This window comes from Haemaphysalis longicornis, unplaced genomic scaffold (assembly GCF_048455015.1).
Source record: "Haemaphysalis longicornis isolate Haplotype H1 unplaced genomic scaffold, Haemaphysalis longicornis Haplotype H1 scaffold_5, whole genome shotgun sequence".
Classification (NCBI taxonomy): domain Eukaryota; kingdom Metazoa; phylum Arthropoda; class Arachnida; order Ixodida; family Ixodidae; genus Haemaphysalis; species Haemaphysalis longicornis.
In genome coordinates, this window is record NW_027526385.1 from 72,314,854 (window position 1) to 72,334,933 (window position 20,080).

Consider the following 20,080-nt stretch of genomic DNA (forward strand, 5'->3'; position numbering starts at 1 on the left):
CCAATAAAACGTGTTGTTGGGCTAGTTGGTACATATTTAATGGGAGGCTTAGCGCAAGGAACACGGTGACGGTGGCAGACGAGACAAGCGCCTGTCTTGTCTGCCACCGTCCTCGCGTTTCTTTCGCTAAGCCGCAGAGTTTCATACTTATACTATACTCGGTTACAACTTAAGAACGGCACCGAAGTTGCCGCTGTGCATCATCACCGCCGCCGGATGTCACTCCGCGCAGCACAAGTAGCGCGTTACTGGGAATAGTTTGAACATGGAACGAACCGTTTTTGTATCTTTTTGGACCTAATATGCTTATAAACTACTGCAGCGACGGCAAACAAACTTCGTGAGAAAAGGCAGACGCTATCACGCATTCGTGGCAGTTTCCTTTCAAAACGCGCGCGCCCGTTGACATCCGGGTCCGTCGCTTAGGCGGAGTGATACCGTGCATGAGCTGGTGCCGTTCTTAACTTGTCGCCGAGTATAGAGGGAAATCTGGCGCCACTGTCTAGGAAAGCCGCGCTTCAGCGAGCGTTCCGTCATGTACCGGGCAGGCACGTTCCACTTGTCCTTGACATGGTTCAGGAACAGGCTGAAAATGTGGCTCTAGCTGCAAAAAAGCAACTATATTACTGTAAAAGATTATTCAAATTTGTCTTGTTATTTTAAAATTGAAGCTCCAAAAGATTTATTTGTCAGTGATTATTTAGAAGCTTCATGCACGATGAGCAAAAAAAAAAAATGTTACCCTGTTTTGTTGATTTTGGCTGCGATACAAGAGACAAGCCTTGCGGCTAGCCAAGCCAAGTAGGCGAGGTACGTCGCTAGCTGCAATGGCGGCGCCCACGACGGCCTGCGACTGCAGCGCCAGATTTCCCTCTAGTATGTATTAGTAGGAACTCTATGCGCTAAGCCTGCAATTAAGTTCGTTACTCCAACGTCTGCATCCGGCGTTTCGTCCAGAAACCACGCATATGGTGAAGTCCAAGTAAACTGACAAATACCGGCGCTCCCAGCAGCGCTTGTCCTTGTCGCTTCACCGTTTGACTTGTAACATTGCGCGAGAGATTAAAAAGCAGCCCCCTTCGTTAAGTCTTTAATGATTTACCCCTCAGCCTATCGCGAGAAATATTTATCAAGAAAGTACTTGCCAACGCGGCCACCACACCTGATATCATCCATAAATGGCAGACACTTGCTGACCGGAAGAAGGACATTGGCACCGCTGCCCCCTGCACATGTACCTTTTGTCACACTGTGTGTGAAGCAAACATGGAAGATCTTGTTCTGCACTGCTCCGCTTTGATATTTATAAACTGAACCAAAGTGTTTTTCAGAATTCAGATATAGAAGCATTACATAGGGACATTCTCGAACATCCTCAACACCTGGTAACCTTAGCCCAGTTTGGCGTTGCCAGTGGCCGGGCGAGCGTGATTTAGTGGGCGTCTACCTCCCTCCATATTCCCCCTACAGCGACCTTCGGTCCTCCTAGCGTCACTAAATGAGTTACGCTTAAGAGTACCGCCACTTCGTGCACATGAAAGCGTCTGGGGGCCATTTTGTTTCTGGCTTGCAGTGTTGCCATCTCTCCCAACGAAACCTCCGCCGTTTGTCACGGGCAGAGTGCGACCGGCGGCTCTAGCGTTCGCGCAGCAGAGAGAGAGAGAGAGGAGAGGCGCCCAGAAACAAAATGGCTGCGCCAATATGTAAACAAATATCACGTGGTGCCGACCGCCCAATGAAAATCCTGGCGGCACTTAACAATGAGAGAAGAGAGTGCCGATACTCTGAAAGTCTTTATTTAGTGACGCTAGGTCCTCCCCTTCCGTATAAAAGAATTTATCGTCATCTTGCTCTATTCTGGCAATGGGATGCTTCATCGTTACTTTTTTTTTGCTGTGGCACTTTTGTTCCGCCTGGACGTCCTGGTGAGCGTCGGTTCTCCCTGCCTGTTCTCGCAGAGTCCTGCCCGGGAGCCTCCGCTCCTCGGCTATGGGACCGGGCGGCGGGGTTCCGGCAGCGCTTCTGGTACCCGTCTTCCTGCTGCTGGCTGCCTCTCTGCCGCCGACGGTGCTGTGTGCCGACAACCTGACCGCGTCGTCAACGGCCCCGGTGACGCCGTTAGCGGATCGACCGCCGCCGCCGCCGCCTTCGACGCCCGCCGTCTCCTCGTGGCCAGCCAGCGATGACGCCGCCCCCGGGCGGTCGGGACCGCCCTTCCAGGATGCGGTCACGACCGCGAGTCAGGAACAGGCCCGGAACGAAGTGGTTCGCAACGGGACGCAGCAACGGCGACCCGGTGGTCAAAGCTCGCCGTTGGACTCGGAAGGAAATGCGACCGGAGGACGTCAGGTGCGCTGGCATCTTTATAAACCAGATAGGGGAATAGCGCAACACAGACCAAACACAAGAATAAGAAAGTGACAACAACCACGAGCGCTCGTGGTTGTCACTTCCTTGTTCTTGTGTTCGGTCTGCGTTGCGCTGTTCCCGTATTCGTAATCAAGCACCAACTCGCCCAAGCCTTAACCCTTGCAAGCTTATAACCAGGCTTGGCAGTAATGTTATTACAGTAATTAAATTACTTCCTGCTGTAATGGCTAATGTAATGAATTACTTTTGAGTGTTGGTACTTTATTAATGTAATAAGTTACTTCACGCGAATAATTTCACGAGAATTGCTCATTACTTACCCAGTTACTTTTGACTATGGTATAGGCTGTCCGCTCCTCTCTTACGGCGTAAAAAGTTGGCCAAGAAAAGTTGACCAAGTAGAGTTGCAATGCCCAAAGAGTCTCTGGGCATTGGAACTCTACGAACGCGAAAAAAACCAGCGCTTCGATGAGAGCTTTGCCTGCTTTCTCATGCCTCTTCGTTCTCTTTCATGCGTTTGAAAGTAATTTCATTACTTTTGAAAACTAATAGTAATGTAATGTCATTACTTTCGGCCACCTGTAATTTTTAATGTAATTTAACTACATTTTAGAAAGTTCTAGGAAAGTAATGAGTAATTTAATTTAATTACTTTTTAGAAGTAATTTTGTCAGCTCTGTTTATAACTCCCGCTTTTCTTTTGCGGCGAGCCTCGTGAAACTCAAAGTTCAATCCTAATCGCGAAATTGGGGACTTCGTAGAACCGGTGACTTCGTTGAATCGGGCGCTTCGTGAAATCGGGGACTTTGTAGAGTGCGTGATTTAGTAGGATCCGGGGCTTTGTGACTTCGTACAATCGGGACGTTCGTGAAATCGTGAATTTCGTAGAACCTGTGACTTTGTGGAATCGGGGTGATTTCATGAAATCGATGAACTCGTAGGATCGGTGTTTCCGTAGAATCGAAGATGGCTAGCGTCAGGAGAGTCGAAAATGAATCTGTTTAATTGAGAATTCTGCGAATTCGCTTTTGAAATGTGCACCCAGGGGCAAAAGTTTACGGACCACGGAAGCAGCAATTTTGAGATATTTCTCTGCCGCACGGCGGCCCAGAGTACTATGTGCGCTAGTTTTCATTAGTTCAGTACTTATACTACATCTGGCATGCATTCCGCAGTTTGTAGGGCTGCTATAGGAAGAGAAATAACCTAAAATTGACACTTCCCTGGTCCGTAATCTTTTGATCGTGGCTGTACAAAATTTGTCAAGAGTAAATGAACCAGCGTATACGCTTGCCACCTACTGAGCTAAACACGGGCTGCATTGCCCGAGAACGCGAGGACCCGGTGTACGCTGAGTCTTTAATGGGCAGTAATGACTGTGAAATGACTGTCACAGTTTTACCCTCTGTAATTGTTGCTGAAGTTGCGTCCCCAAACCCATTACCCACTTCGGGATTCTAAGAGTAAAAAATTTGCGGAACTCCGTTAGGTTTCCGGAGTTGCCCAATAAGCCCGTGTTTATTCGCGTGGGAGGCGTTAGTAGCCAGCACCGTCGCCCACGAAGAGGATATTTTCACTTTTGTCAACGAGTCGATGTTGTCCGAACTTATAGCCGCACGATAACTGTCTATTAGCTGCTGTTAGACCCAAGATACCGCACGTACCCAATGCCCAAGATCTTGCGCACGCATGTCTAAAGCGGGTAATGTGCATGTTCTCGGAGGGTATTTTTGTTTGCGCACTACTACTAGGTCACAAAACATCTCGGCCAAAGTCAAATCATATTTATCCGACATCGTTCTCCGATATGTTGGGAGCACAGACAAAAAGCCCTCACAGGATCGCCTTGACTGGGTCCGTACCCATGACACTAACGGCCTCTTGACACTAGTGACACTAGGGTCACATTAGGGACACTAACGGCTTCGGTGTAAAACGATCAGCTCGGGGAAAAAAAAGCAAGACGCCTTCAAACAACGTGGGGCTTTTTCTGTTACGTTACAGCCCACTCCGTCGCCACCGCTCCCGGAACAGTGGAAGTCGTCGACGACGTCGAGTCCCATGGTTGAAGCCGGCAGAGCAGTAGCGCCACCTACGGCCGCCCCCTCTTCGTCCTCCAGCAGCGGGAAAGGGGACGGGGAGCGTCCTCCGCGCAAAGTCCTGCTCGTGGGCTACCTCAGCAACGTGGCCGGAAAGGACAACGTCCGTCGGCAAGGCCTGGTGGTTTCTGGCGCCATGTCGTACGCGGTGTCCGAGGTGAACCGGCTGAACATGATCCCAGGCCACAATCTGACCATGCTGTACAACGACACACGCGGCGAGATGCTCCAGGGCACAAAGGCGGTCGTCGAGGGCTGGAAGAAAGGCGTCGTCGCCTTCTTCGGGCCTGAGGACTCGTGCTACGTGGAGGCCTCCGTCGCCTCCTCCCTCAACCTGCCCATGATCTCATACGTGAGTGCGGCGGCTCGCTCCTCTTCCTTTCCGGGACACGGGCCATCACGGGGGTCGCTAACACGTTAGGGTTAGCGAACACGTGGTTAGGGTTAGCAAACACGTGGTTAGGCTTAGCGAGTGATTCGGGTGAAGGACAGCAGGTCGACCAGTCGTTTACCGGAGTGTCTATTAAGGTATGGCAAACGAAATAGCGACAAAAGACTCCATGGAGGTACGAAGTGAGAAAATTAGTGGTAAAGAATTGACTGGGCAAAGCGACGATAAAAGTGGCCGGAGATATTTGTGAGGGGCCTTCATCCTTCAGTACTACAAGCAGGCTGGTGATGAAGATGTTTATACTTCATGGAGGCCTCCGCCTTAGCAGCGTTGGTTGTGTTGGTGTACACACGATCACACTAGCCAAGCGACACCGAGTGGGTCGTGGTTTTAAGCGGGAAACTTTCGGCAACATCGAGGGTCGTCGGAACATTGCAGTGCTGCCTGTTCCGGTTGAGAAAGAAGAACATTCTCCAATAGATATGATTCAGGGCGCCCGTTTTGTCGGCGGAATAGCGGCACGGCAATTGGCGCCGTCGACAAGGCGGCTCAATTGCGCATGCGCGTCACAACATATAATATGTCCTGATCTTATCATAGGTTAAGTGGTGAAAAGGTCGATGACGGTGAGGCCGAACTACTTAGGTGCAAGTGTAGGGAAGCAATACTCACCGGGACGCAGCAATACTATCTGAGACTCAAATCAGAGCGTTCTCACCAGGACACAAAATTGTGCCATCCTCCCCATGAACCGGCGACAAAGGTCGCCGGACAGGTTTAGATGGAAGTTGGGAGACTTCGTCAACCAGTGGTCATCAGCAAGCTCGGTGGGGTTGATAAGAGTACGTTCGCCGCATAGACCTTTCGTATCTACTGCGCACGCTGTGTGTAACAAGCACGCAAGCCGGGCGAAGTGCCGAAATTTTGAAGTTCACGGGGCATTTTGCGCAGACGACGGTTACGAAGCGTTCATAGGAGGTAACAACCGATTTTGACATGATAGTGTTTTATTCCCGGATACACAATAATTTCGGTGACGTCATATCCGTCACGGAAGTAACGCCGTTACAACGAAGCAAGCGGCCTGTGCAGGCCTGTGCACCCCTGCACACAGGGTCTTCTTGTGGGGAAGCAACCTTTAGTACTAAAGAGTACCTTATACATAAGTACGTTATGCCTAATAAGTTCTTTATGCCTGCCCCAAGCAGCGCTAGTATTGAACCAAGAGGGGAAAACATAGGTATATTATCCTTTTTAGTAAGATGACATATCATCTACCCGTTACAAAGGGGAAGCCAATAGCAATCATCAATCATCATCAATACCTTATACTTAGGGTTGTTCACGTTCTGGTTTTATATTTAACCAATATTTATCTGACGTCATATCCGTCCCGGAAATGACGCCAGTACACCTTTGCCGAAGCGACCCGCCAGCGGGACGCCGCTCGCCAAGCACACCCACAAGACAGCCACCGACCCGCAAACCATGCTCAGCTGCAGATTTCGCTGAACATTTAGCTTTCGTGTTTTATCGATTCCTATGACAGACGAATCAACCACAGTTTTGTTGTGTGCAATCTAGCGGGTGCATTGTACCCGGAGTATCGGGATACTTGAAGTGAATTGGCACTTGATTACAGGTGAAGCTAGGAAAGTTGCATTAAACTCATTATTTATTGCGTGCCTTTAATAATGCGCAACTCGTGTATTCTTGCTCGTCTCTTTTCGCGAAATTTTCTTACGACGAACATTCCACCGGCTCGTTCCGAAATTAGCCGGCGTAATCATTACTGCAATTTCTCACGCCGTCAGAAGAATAATACAAGCCCACACACAAAAAAGAAGCTTTCAACGCAGCGATTAAAGCGTATTTGGATCGGAACGAAGTGCTCTAAAAAGCGCCCGTGTGTACGAGATTTCGGCGCACGTTAAAGATACCCAGGTGGTTAAAATTAATCCGGAGCCCTCCACTACGGCGCGCCTCATCGATTGCGTTGCGTCGGCGCGTTAAACCCTACACTCAATCAACCAAGTGCTGCCGTCAATGCAAGCAGGGCCCCCACAAGAAATGAGTGACCTCTCGTCGTCGTGTTTGTCTTACAGCCTATCTTGCGAAATTCTGCCCCATATGACCGGTCCTAGCGAGCGAACCAAGACTGCTACGTGTGTGTTCCGTGGTGGGGGGCAAGCCAATGGCTGGCCGTAAAAGGCAAGGGAAACAAGCGCGTCCCTACGGCATTTTATCTGAAAGACGCTGACCACAGGCGGCCGTTTCTCGAAGCAAGGAACCTCTTCTTGTGCGACGCGCGACTCCTTTATCTGGGCTGTCTAGCCGACCCAGGCTCGATAAGCTCGCGCCGAGATAAATATAGACCGCTGAAGCGGGATGAACGTCTCGCGGCGGCGTCAGCGCGTCGAACCGAAGCGACGCCTTTTAAAGGGGCCTTGAAGACAAAAAATCCAACTTCGTTGTGTTTGAAAAAAAAAAAAAAAAAAACTAGCCTTTGGTAGCCTCAGCCGGCTCTATTCCAGCCGCGAAAGACGTTTTTTAGCCGGAAAAAAAAACGCAAGAAATATGGAAAAACTTTTTCAAATTTCGCGGTACAGTGACGTAATGGTGGGCTGGAGTGACGTCGTGTGGGCCAGCACTACAAACACAGTTATAAGCGTGTAATGAAATTTGGGGACCCACTACAATCTCCCAGTCACGTTTTTGGATGGTATGCCTTTCGTCTGCGGTGGCCAGTTGCACAAACAAGATTGTGTCACGACATACAAAATCGCCGTAATCGCACAAACAAGATTGTGTGATGTCATAAAAATCGCTGGAGAAAGGCTTTGCCGCCACTGTTTCCTCTGTTTTCCTTAATGCATCGATTACTTGCTTGAAGCTTGCGATGATATTGGTATCGCTGTTATCGGAACAAAGCATTTTTTTATTAACCAAACTTGTATATTGTCTACTTGGCCCCTTTAGGAGGAGAAGAAAAAGAACAAAATAAACGTCCACCCGTAGACATTAATTGATTGATTGCGGGTTCTAACGCGCCGACGCTTCACAGGCGATGAGGCGGGCCGTAGCAGAGGGCTCCGGATTCATTTTGACCACCTGAGGACCTTTAACGTGCGCCGAAATCTCAAACACCCGCCGCGGTGGCTCAATGGCTAGGGCGTTGTGCTGCTGAGCACATATGGTCGCGGGCTCGTTTCCAGGCCGCGGCGGCTGCTTTTCTGATGGAGGCGAAAAGCGAAAATACCCGTGTGTACGAGAGTTCGGCGCAGGTTAAAAATCCCCAGGTGTTCAAAATTAGTCCGGAACCCTCCACTACGGCGCGCCTCATCGCCTGCGTTACGTCGCTGCATTAAACTCTACAATCAATCAATCAATCAATCAATCAATCAATCAATCAATCAATCAATCAATCAATCAATCAATCAATAAATCAATCAATCAACCAACCAACCTCAAACACGCGGGCATTCGCGCTTTTCGCCTTTACCAGAAAAGCGGCCGCCGCGGTCGGGAGTCGAACCCGCGTCCTTGGGCTCAGTAGTACAGCGCCTTAACCACTGAGCCGCCGTGGCGGCTCACCCGAAGACGTACTTCGGTGGAATGGGAGAACACTTAATTTGTTCTCGTCCACTTTTTTCTTCCGCAATTACTAAATTAAGCACCTTTCGGGCGCCACTCCCTTGTTTCAGCTTTGGTTGTCCGTGACTGTACTTATGGTTTGCCTCAAATATACCCGAGGTATCGTTTGCGCCATGTTTTTGCTTTCTATTGTATAATTTTCATTGCACTACCGCAATCGAATGCTGCTACACCTTTGGGAATTTCGCACCATATAACGTTGTTACAGGAGGTCCCCCCGACAGTGTTTCACTCTGGGACCTCCTTCTGTATGTATTCATTATTGTATTTCAATGCAACAACTATATTTTTTCAATAAACCTTCAAACTTTCAACGTGGACATGCATGGCCGCGCCAAAAGTCCTGAACGGTCCTGCCTGTACATACGCCGTGTCTTGGCATTATTTAACTTTGAACGCTCGTTAAAATCACTATTAACCGTTAGCAAACAAGAGGCTGCAGGATCCGCCACGCCACAACCATTATCACCATAATCTGCCATTATGAGTATCTTCGCATTTTTTTACTACTCCCGTATGTGCTGAATTGTTCGGAAATACGGTATTCATCTCATACATAGTCTAGCCACAAACCTGACACGTTGGACGACCATCCGACGCAGTTTTGGCGCTCTTTGGTTGTAGATACTTTCGCACCATTGACACCAGCATACTTACTATTTGGCCACTCAGAGGAACCCAGTGACAGACAGACAGAAGCTTTCAGTCTGTTCAAGTAGCCCAAAAAGAAACGTCGTCTTCAAAGTGCAAGTTTCACTAAAACCGGCGTATAGAGGTCAGTAGTGCTATACCGCGGTTCTCGAGGTTGTTTAGACGTAGCGCTACGTCCACAGAAACTCTTCGGCTGGGACTGAGCCTGCACTGTAAAATGATTTACACCCTTTTTTGTCTATAACCAACACCCTTAAGCCCTTTTAGAGAGAGTAATTAGTGATACAACACCCTTCAAAAGGGTGTATTCTTGGGGTTTTACTAAAGTGTAATGGTTTTAAAAATGACAAAACACCGTAATTGGTGTTTTCTTTTGTTTTTAAGCTAAGGTGTGAGTGTGTTAGTTAACCCCTTTCTGTCTAAAATTGCACCATTACACCCTTTGAAAGGGTGCAGTTAACGATAAAACACCCTTTGAAATGGTGTATTTTTGGGGTTATACTAGGGTGTAAAGGTTTTAAGACACAAAGCACTGTAATTGGTGTCCTATTTTGTTTTCATGCTGGGGTTTAAGGGAATGAACTCTGTTTGTTTAAAATTAACACCCTTAGACCGTCTGAAAGGGTGTAATTAACGATAGAACACCCCTCAAGAAGGTGTATTCTTGGTGTTTGACTAGGGTGTAAGGGTTTTATAACGACGAATTGCCCTATTTGACGTTTCCGTTTGTTTTTATGGTGGGGTGTACGGGCGTTAGTTAACCCTTTTTGTCTATAACTAGCACCCTTAAACCCTATGAAAAGGTGTAAGTGATGATAAAACACCTTTTAAGAGGGCGTATTTCCGGGGTTTATTAGGGTGTAAGGGTTTTATAAACGAGAAAACGCCGTAATTGGTGTTTTCTTTTATTTTTATGCTAGGGTGTAAGGGTGGTAGATAACTCTTTCAGTCTAAAACTAACACCCTTATATACCCTTTGGAAGGGTGTAATTAACGATAAAACACTCTTCAAAAGAGTGTATTTTAGGGGTTTTATTAGGGTGTAAGGGTTTTATTAACGACGAATCGCCCTAATTGACATTTCCGTTTGTTTTTATGCTAGGATTATATACAGTATTACAGTAAGGGGTAAGTTATACAGTCATATTACAGTAATTACAGTAATACAGTTATATACAGTAATATACAGTAAGGGGTTGCATACAGTAATTTACACCCTTGAGGCTGTAAATCGTTTTACAGTATATACGTGCGCCTCCGCGGCTTCGCCGCCGTCGTGGGCGTTCGCCTCGAGGTCCCATCGTGCCTCTCGCTGCGCGGCTCGCTCTCAGTGGCGCCTCGACTGGCACAATCAATTTGGCCTCGCGAATGAAGCTGTTGCCTCTCTCGTCGCACGCACTCTGCTTGACCTCATCGGGCTCACAACGAGGCCCGATTGGACGGCCCCGTATACGCCGCCAATTCCCCCCCACCGAGTGTTCAGCGAACCGAAGAGTGCCGTCGTTGTACGTACGAAACCTAATCTGATTGCGCTGTTTCGTTTCGCATTACGAGGATGGTTGCGGATTATTCGCAGGCTCATTTAGAGCGCAGTGTGCGGTCTGGGCCGGTCTGGAAATTGCATCTTACAAGCTCTGTCTTAAGGACGGGTTCTGGGCGCAGTAAGCCGTCCTTAAAACGAATACTGCTTACTTCGGTATAAGGAATGCTTTGTTAAAATCTGGTCTTGTTTGCTCCACGCCCCCTTCACCCCGCCCCCATCCCTGAATGCAGTTGTGAGTAGGGGAAATTTTTAAATAAAGCGAAAATTTGAATAAAACGATTTGTTGTAGAGAGGGTTTCATGTGGACAATTTAAACGGCACGTTGGAACCGCGCTGTGTCGGACCCGCCGCGGTGGCTCAGTGGCTAAGGCGTTGCGCTGCTGAGCACGAGGTCACGGGTTCAATTCCCGGCCGCGGCGGCCGCTTTTCTGATGGAGGCGAAAAGTGAAAACGCCCGTGTGTACGAGATTTCGGCGCACGATAAAGATCCCCAGGTGGTCAAAATTAACCCGGAGCCCTCCACTGCGGCGCGCCGGATCTCCTGCGTTGCGTCGGCGCGTTAAACCGTATACAATAAATAAATAAATAAATAAATAAATAAATAAATAAATAAATAAATAAATAAATAAATAAATAAATCAGTCAATCAATCAGTCATTCAGTCAGTCAATAAATAAGTAAATCAATAGAGCTGTATCCGATGTGAGGAACGGTTGGATGGTGATGGTGTTGATGATGATGCTAGCCGTAATGACAATGCCGCCTACGTGTTTCACACGTATCCACAGTGGAGGATTGTCAAGGGATAAAACATCCACTGCGGACGGGTTGGAACTTTTGGGTCGAATTAAGTCGTACGCCTGCGGGAACGAAAGTGGGAAGGACTCGTTCTTGATTTTAAAGAGTAAGTAATGCAGGTTGAATAAAACGGCCCGCGTGTGCTGAAAGAACCGCAAGTTTGCAAGGTTTGAGTTACACATCGAACCAACTACGAACGTTTGCGATGTATCTCTTCCTGTTATTTTGCTGTGGCGGTGAAAAGTTTTGAAACAGCACATGTTTTTATTGATTCTTAATGAGATTTTCACGCTCCGATGTTTTTTTCCTTTCGGCTTCATGCTCGTTATGATCACTGCGTGCGAACAAATTCTAGAAATGGACTGACTACCTCTGCCCTTGTGTCTATCGGACTAGCTGCCATTGTGCCAGGGTACAATAATCAATCAATCAATCAATCAATCAATCAATCAATCAATCAATCAATCAATCAATCAATCAATCAATCAATCAACCTTTATTTTTGGTGCCCAGGAACAACCCTAGGGTCTTGGTACTGGTACACCATATACAAGCATTCATAAAAACGAACTAAAATCAAGACAACACAACACAGAAAACCATATATATGAAAGAAACAATAAGATAAAAATAGTTACAGTCATCCCAGAAAGCAAAACAGCAAAACAGCAAAAAAAAAAAGGAAGCCTAGTGTTAGAAGCCATGACACCCGGCCAGCAAAACGTTGAAGGCACGTGAAAAATTGAAAATACACAAGCAAATACTCAATGCACATGACGGAGATAGATTATACACATAAAACAAAGGTTTTGTAACAAAATGTTAGAAAGTTTCAAAATGGAAAAACGAAGTTCAGCGTTACAAGCACTGACACTTAAACCGACAGAAATTCAAGCAACACAAAATCAGGAAAAGTGAAAAACAAACAAGCAAGATGATGATTTGCATAAAATAAATACGGAACAGAAATACGGCACATAAATGACATAAAGGCACTTAAGCTACAACAGTTTTCAATTCATTAGAGAACAAAGACAAAGAGCTCTGGAATATATCAAGACGATCGGAATATTCATTATATGCACATTGTATTCTGCAGATGGACGAGCATCGTTTACTTAAAGCATCTGTTCTGAAAGTTCGAAATCTTCGGAAAAGTTTGTTCGGCAAGTTGACATTGATAAGTGCTACCAAGTCATCACACAAAATATCACCATGAAGAAGTTTATAAAGAAAGATAATGTCAGCTCTCATTCGTCGACACCAAAGGGAAGGAATACTTTTGAGACAAGACATGCTGCCGTTTGCGTCTTCTTGTACATGACGGAAACGGTGCCTAAAGATAGAAAGGAACTTATTTTGAACCCTTTCGATGCGGTCACTATTGGACTTGCAAGTTCCATTCCAAACAACAGAACCGTATTCAAGAAGAGGTAAGCACAGAGCCGAATACAACTTTAAGAAAGGAAGAGGACTTTTAAACTCTCTAGAATACCTGCAGACAGCACCCAGACATCGAAGAGAGCGTCCGGTAATTTGTGTAATGTGGGAAGAGAAAGTCAGAGAAGAATCAAATAGTACTCCCAAGTCCCGAATTTTGGTCACCCTCGGCAGTGCAGTGCTTGCTATTTTATAGGAGTATTGCAGCTGTTGCGTTTTCCTACTATAGGAAACAACTTTCGTTTTTGAGGGGTTCAAAATTAAGTCGTTTTCGGTGCACCAACGATGGAATGACACGATATCAGCCTGAAGAGAATTACAGTCCTGAACATTACGCACTTCTCTGAAGATTTTCATATCATCAGCATACAACAAAAAAGAAGAATTTTTAATGGCAGAAGCAACATCGTTAATGGAAAATGGAAAAAAAAAGGGGGCCCAGAACGGAGCCCTGGGGTACACCACTGGTTGCTTTGTACCTAAATGATGTTTGACCATTAACACTTACATAGCAATATCGCTCCTGGAGATAGCAACGTATAAGACCCACTAAGGAAGCGTGAACATCTAACAGAATGAGCTTGGCAAGCAATAACGAGTGGTTGACTACATCAAAGGCCTTGCTCATGTCACAGTAGACCGCATCAAGCTGGCTTCTACCAATGACTGCTGGGACAGCCTGCTCCATGAAGCATGCGAGGTTTGTGGAAGTTGAGCGACCACGCATGAAGCCATGTTGATTAGGAATGAGGACGTGTTTAAGTGAGAAAGACAAGACCTTATGAAGAGATAACTCGAATATTTTAGAGGCAGAACAAAGAAGCGACACTGGCCTATAGTTCATGGGGTCGGTTTTTGGGCCTGACTTGAAAACAGGGAATACACGACAGATTTTCCATGATCGAGGGTACGTGCCAGACCGGAGACAGTTATTAAATATTGAGGTGAACACAGGAACAAATATGTTTGCAAATGTTTTTAGAATGGCGGCAGGAATACCATCTGGCCCAGAAGAAAACGAGGGCTTTAGCCGCTTGATGCTGGCCCGCACGATGTTCTCATCCAATTGGAAACAAGCGGAGTAAGCGTCCTGGTGACAAGAGACGCTGCCGTCATCACTACCACCGCTAAGCCCAAACAAAGAAGAAAACTGACGAGCAAAGCAGTCGGCCGCATCTGCAACCTCATCGCCGTTGGAATCCAGTAGACGAATAGATTCTTTCGTTGTACTAGATCTAGAATGAATGTACTTCCAGAAGGCTCCCGGCTGATGAGTTGCTTTAGCTTCAACTGACGCCAGGTACAAAGCATGATCACGCTTGTGCAATATTTTGCATAGGGCACGTAGGCGCCGGAACTCCTGAGCGAACTGATTCGCACCAGAGCGCTTCATCTTTCTGTGCGCGCGTTCTTATAATAATAATAATTCTTATAATAATAATAATAATAATAATAATAATCAATCAATCAATCAATCAATCAATCAATCAACCTTTATTTTCGGTGCCCAGGAACAACCCTAGGGTCTTGGTACTGGTACACCATATACAAATCGTACATAAAAACAAACTAAAATCAAGACAACACAACACACACAACTGTATGCATGAAAGAAACAATAAAGTAAAGATAGTTACAGTAATCTCAGAAAGCAAAACAGCAAAAAAAAAAAAGAAAAGAAAAGAAAAGAAACAGGAGACCTAGCGTTGCAAGCCATGACACTCGGACAGCGAAATGTTCAAGGCACGTGAAAAACAGGAAATACTCACTGAACATGACAGCGATAAGTTATACGCATAACACGAAGGTTTTATAACAAAATGTTCGGAAGTTTCAACTTTGAAAGAAGTTCAGCATTACAAGCACTGGCACTCAAACCTACCGAAATTCAAGCAACGCAAAACCAGGAAATGTGAAAAACAAACAAACAAGAACATGATTTGCCTAAAATAAATACAGCACATAAATTTGCAATGACTAAAGGCACTTAAGCTACAACAGTTTTCAAGTCGTTTGAGAACAAAGAAAAAGAGCTCTGAAATATATCAAGACGATCAGAATATTCATTATATGCACATTGTATTCTGCAGATGGACGAGCGTCTTCTACTTAAAGCATCTGTTCTAAAAGTTCGAAATGTTCGGAAAAGTTTGTTCGGCAAGTTGACATTGATAAGTGTAACCAAGTCGTCACACAAAATATCCCCATGAAGAAGTTTATAAAGAAAGATAATATCAGCTCGCATTCGTCGACACCGAAGGGAAGGAAGACTTTTCAGAAAAGGCACACTGCCGTTAGCGTCTTCTAGCACATGACGGAAGCGGTGCTTAAAGATAAAGAGGAACTTATTTTGAACTCTTTCGATACGGTCACTATTGGACTTGCAAGTTCCATTCCAAACAACAGAGCCGTATTCGAGAAGAGGTAGGCAGAGAGCCGAATACAACTTTAAAAAAGGAAGAGGACCTTTAAACTCTCTAGAATACCTGCAAACAGCACCCAGACATCGAAGAGAGCGACGGGTAATTTGTGTAACGTGGGAAGAGAAAGTCAGAGAAGAATCAAATAGTACTCCCAAGTCTCGAATTTCAGTCACCCTCGGCAATGCAGTGCTTGCAATTTTATAAGAGTATTGCAGCTGTTGAGTTTTTCTACTATAGGAGACAACTTTCGTTTTTGAGGGGTTCAAAATTAGGTCGTTTTTGGTGCACCAACGATGGAATGACGCAATATCAGCCTGAAGATAATTACAGTCATGAATATTGCGCACTTCTCTAAAGATTTTCATATCATCAGCATACAACAAAAAAGAAGAATTTTGAATTACAGAAGCAACATCGTTAATGAAAATGGAGAAAAGAAGGGGACCCAGAACAGATCCCTGGGGTACACCACTTGTTGCTTTGTACCTAAATGAAGTTTGACCGTTAACACTTACATAGCAATATCGCTGCTGGAGATAGCAACGTATAAGACCCACCAAAGAAGCGTGGACATCTAACAGAATGAGCTTGGCAAGCAATAACGAGTGGTTGACTACATCAAAGGCCTTGCACATGTCACAGTAGACCACATCAAGCTGGCTTCTACCAACGATTGCTGGGACAGCCTGCTCCATGAAGCACGCGAGGTTTGTGGAAGTTGAACGACCACGCATAAAGCCATGTTGATTAGGAATGAGGACGTGTTTAAGTGAGAAAGACAACACCATATGAAGAGATAACTCGAATAGTTTAGAGGCAGAACAAAGGAGCGAGACTGGCCTATAGTTTATGGCGTCAGTTTTTGGGCCTGACTTGAATACAGGGAATACGCGAGAGATTTTCCATGAGCGAGGGAACGTGCCAGACCGGAGACAGTTATTAAACATTGAAGTGAACACTGGAACGAATATGTTTGCATACGTTTTTAGAATGGCGCCAGGAATACCATCTGGTCCACAAGAAAGCGAGGGCTTTAGCCGCTTGATACTGGTCCGCACGATGTTCTCATCCAGTTGGAAACAACCAGAGTTACCGCCCTGGTGACAAGGGGCGCTACTGTTATCACTGCCACCGCTAATTCCAAAAAAAGAAGAAAACTGACGAGCAAAGCAGTCGGCCACCTCCGCAACCTCATTGCCGTTGGAGTCTAGTAAACGAATAGATTCTTTAGTTTTACTAGATCTTGAATGAATGTACTTCCAGAAGGCTCCCGGTTGATGGGTTGCTTTAGCTTCTACTGATGCCAGGTACGAAGCATGATCACGCTTGTGCAATATTTTGCATAAGGCACGTAGGCGCCGAAACTCCTGAGTGAACTGGTTCGCACCAGAGCGCTTCATCTTTCTATGCGCACGTTCTTTGAGTTTAAGGGCATCCCGCAATTCAGAAGAAAACCAGTGTGGGAATTTGAACTTCTTTGGTAAATATTGCGGGATGTATTTCTTCATACCCAAAAGTACAATCTCAGTAAAACGGTCAACTTGTTCGTTGACATCAGGTTCGTCAATGACTGTCGACCAAGGGACAGCAGAAAAGTAATCATACAGCCCAACGTAATCTCCCCGGGCGAAAGCGTAGCGAGGTTGCGTGTTGCAGGAACTTACGGAATGGTGGAGCGTTGTGGGAAGGGAACAAGAAATAGAAAGAGGAGGATGAAATCTGTCAGGTCTAACTAAAGGACAATCAGAGTGTGACACACTAACATCATCAAAATTCGAAAAACACAGGTCCAAAATGTTTCCACTGCAGTTTTCTATGTGATTATGCTGTGCCATGGAAGTGAAAGACGAAAAATCTAGTAATCTATTACCCTTCTGTTCAATGTGGTGGTTATGGTGGGAATAGGATAGATGGCTCCACTGAACGCCAGGAGCGTTAAAGTCTCCAAGAAGGAGGACCTTGCGGTTGCATTGAGTAATAAGCTCTTGTTCAATGGAGGAAACTAACTGATTGAATGCGTCAGGAGCTACATCAGGGGGAATGTAAAAAACCCCAACAAGAAGTTTTTCAGTTTTAGAGATAAGAATTTCAACCCATACAGACTCATCTGCATTCTGAATATCACTACAAAGCACACTCGGGAGAGATTTGTCGACGGCAAGAAGGACCCCACCCCCTTTTTGTTTGCTTCCCGTCAAGGCACGATCACTACGATATACATGGTAATTTTGAGGGAAATAATCACTGGACAGAATATCAGGGCACAACCAAGTTTCAGAGATAGCTATTAACGGAAAACACGAAGCCAGAACATTACCAAAGAAGTCAGTTGCCTTGGTACGAAGACCGCGCACATTCTGATATAACACATCCAAAGTACTAGTCATCATTGCGTTTCTTATGTGATGCGCTCAGAGCTGTGAAGCATGCCTTCGCGAAACATGCCTCGAAACTCCTTAAAGAGGCAGTCTTTCGGCCAAACAGCGGGGTCATTCAAGCGCTCGAAAAACTCTTCACTGACGGATATATAAAAGGATGCGTACGTGTCAAACTTCGTCTTCAGTCGTCGGCAGCTCAAGGACGAGACACCTAAAGTTGACAGATGGGCATTAAGGCTAGCAGAGGTGGTGGATGGGGAAAGCTTTGAGACGAACATAGCTTTGGGGCGCTTCGGCTGCGGAACGACTACGAGTCCACATGTGTCCGATGCACCTACACATGCCTGGCTTCGGCGCTTCTTCTCAATAGTAGGAGGGTTACGATCAAGCACAGACACAGATTGTAGCGGGGAAAGTGGGGACGGAGTGGGAGGCAGTGTCGGAAAAGCCGAAGACACCGACTGCAGCGGAGCCGACGTAGCCGACGGCGACACTTCTTTGTAGACAACTTGCGTGAAAGAAGGCTTTTCCGAGCTGCGACGTACTTCATCCTGCAAGGCAGGGGGGCGACGAAGCAATTCGGCACGCAAGGAGCACACCTCCGCACGCAGGGAACTAACCACTTTCGCATAATGGGCGCGGTCTCCCTCCCTCTCTTGACGGAGACGGTCGAAAGAGAGCGCGTTTTCCCGGCGCATGAGGTCGTTGTTCTCCCGCAGCCGGGCCACTTGGTCGCTGAGGAAAGAAATTCCGTCCAGCGCGTCGATGAGGAGCGCGCGGAGACCGGCAGCTTCGGCGTCAAGGTCAACCGGCTGGGACGGCGGAGCAGGGGCCTTCTCGACGACGGGCGGCGAGTCTCGTCGAAGGGAGCAGGGGGAAGGAGCCCCGCTTGCGGACGTGCCGATGTCGTCGCCGGCTCCGCTAGGCCTAGCCGCCGCCTCAGCCGTTTCACAGATGTTGCACTTGAACGGCCGAGCGCCAGAACTCAGGAGTTGAAGCTCAGCGTCCGGCCACACAACACACTTCGCGTGCACGCGTTTGTTACAGGAAAGGCAGCGGAAGAACTTTTGTTTACCGTAAAAAACACAGGAGCATAGAATACAGCAATCCTTGCTGGGCGCCATCTTGCCGCAATAATAATAATAATAATAATAATAATAATAATAATAATAATAATAATAATAATAATAATAACGGGAATCATGGCCTAGTTACTAGCTAACGAAAAGCACTCAGGAATTCAGTTCACACGCCCACACCGAACCAGCAACAATCCTACCTGCGACAGGTTCAGCATTGTCGAAGTAACTGGCTTTTTCCGCTCTCAATTCCTTCTGACGCCGACATGGAGATACCTCATTTAATGGGTTCGTTCAGAAGAGATCACAACCGATTAGGGGAAAAATTCCTGGGAACTCAAGTCTGCTTATGGGCTTTGAAGTCGAAAGCCTGGCGTACGGGAAAGGTACCTTTTATATACACGTCCGCCCGTCGACACACAAGCCACGTCATTTTACTGCAAGAAATTCTTCTTAATTTACCCTAATCCACTCTAATCTATCTTCGTCCGCCTTAATCCCACATTAACGCATTTAAAATACACACCTTTATGCATCTCAATACGCGTTAACCCCATTTTGTTAATCGTTACTATCAATCACTAACTAATCGTTTTATAATAAAATTAACCTATACGCGGTTGGCACGCTTCATCTGGCTTCTGGCGTTGGGGTTTTTGTACCGCCCGTGTCGACGCCAGGGTGACCATTCAAGGCCACCTCCCAACGAGACGTATCATTGAAGTCGTTCGCCCGCATATAGGCTTTTCGAAAGCTTTTCGAAACGCGCTATAGGCTTTTCGAAAGCGCGAGACCGACCCGCGTATATGCGTTTCGAATCGCTGCGCTGACAAAGCTTGCCAGGAAGCGGCGACCAAACATCGTGGAATGCCAACTCTCCCGCCCTGTCGGCTCTCACTTGTTTTTTTGCTGTGTCCCCGCTTTTTACGTGCGCTCGTAAAACTTGCGCTAATCTTAGGCTTCAACCTTGAATCTCGCTGTCGCGCGCGCGTAAGCGCCGCGTTTTCTGGCGTTGTGTTTCGCGCGCGAATAGAGAAAGAGAGAAGGAAAGAGGGGGAGATAGTCCCGTTCTTTCAAATGTATACATTTATTGTACACCTTAAGCCTCCTATTTCGGGCAGCCTCGTTGGTCTGAGCGGCTTACGCCACTAATCGGCTCGTCTTCGCACGCCGTAGCGAGTCCTTAGCGCTTTGCCGTCCTCTGTGCGGTGCAAGCAGCGGCGAGTCGATTGACAAGCCCGTAAAGGCGTAACG

The 20,080-nt window shown here is 46.6% G+C and overlaps 1 protein-coding gene across 2 annotated transcripts in view; it reads left to right on the forward strand.

Moving 5' to 3' along the window:
- The window catches only part of LOC144138429 (receptor-type guanylate cyclase Gyc76C-like), a 326,776-nt gene that overhangs the window by 125,049 nt on the left and 181,647 nt on the right, over positions 1-20,080 (forward strand). For both annotated transcript variants that reach the window (XM_077670703.1, XM_077670704.1), the window contains exons 2-3: positions 1,959-2,349; positions 4,375-4,821. In XM_077670703.1, the coding sequence (XP_077526829.1) occupies positions 1,990-2,349; positions 4,375-4,821 (807 nt within the window). In that variant the 5' untranslated portion in view covers positions 1,959-1,989. The remainder of the gene's footprint in view (positions 1-1,958; positions 2,350-4,374; positions 4,822-20,080) is intronic.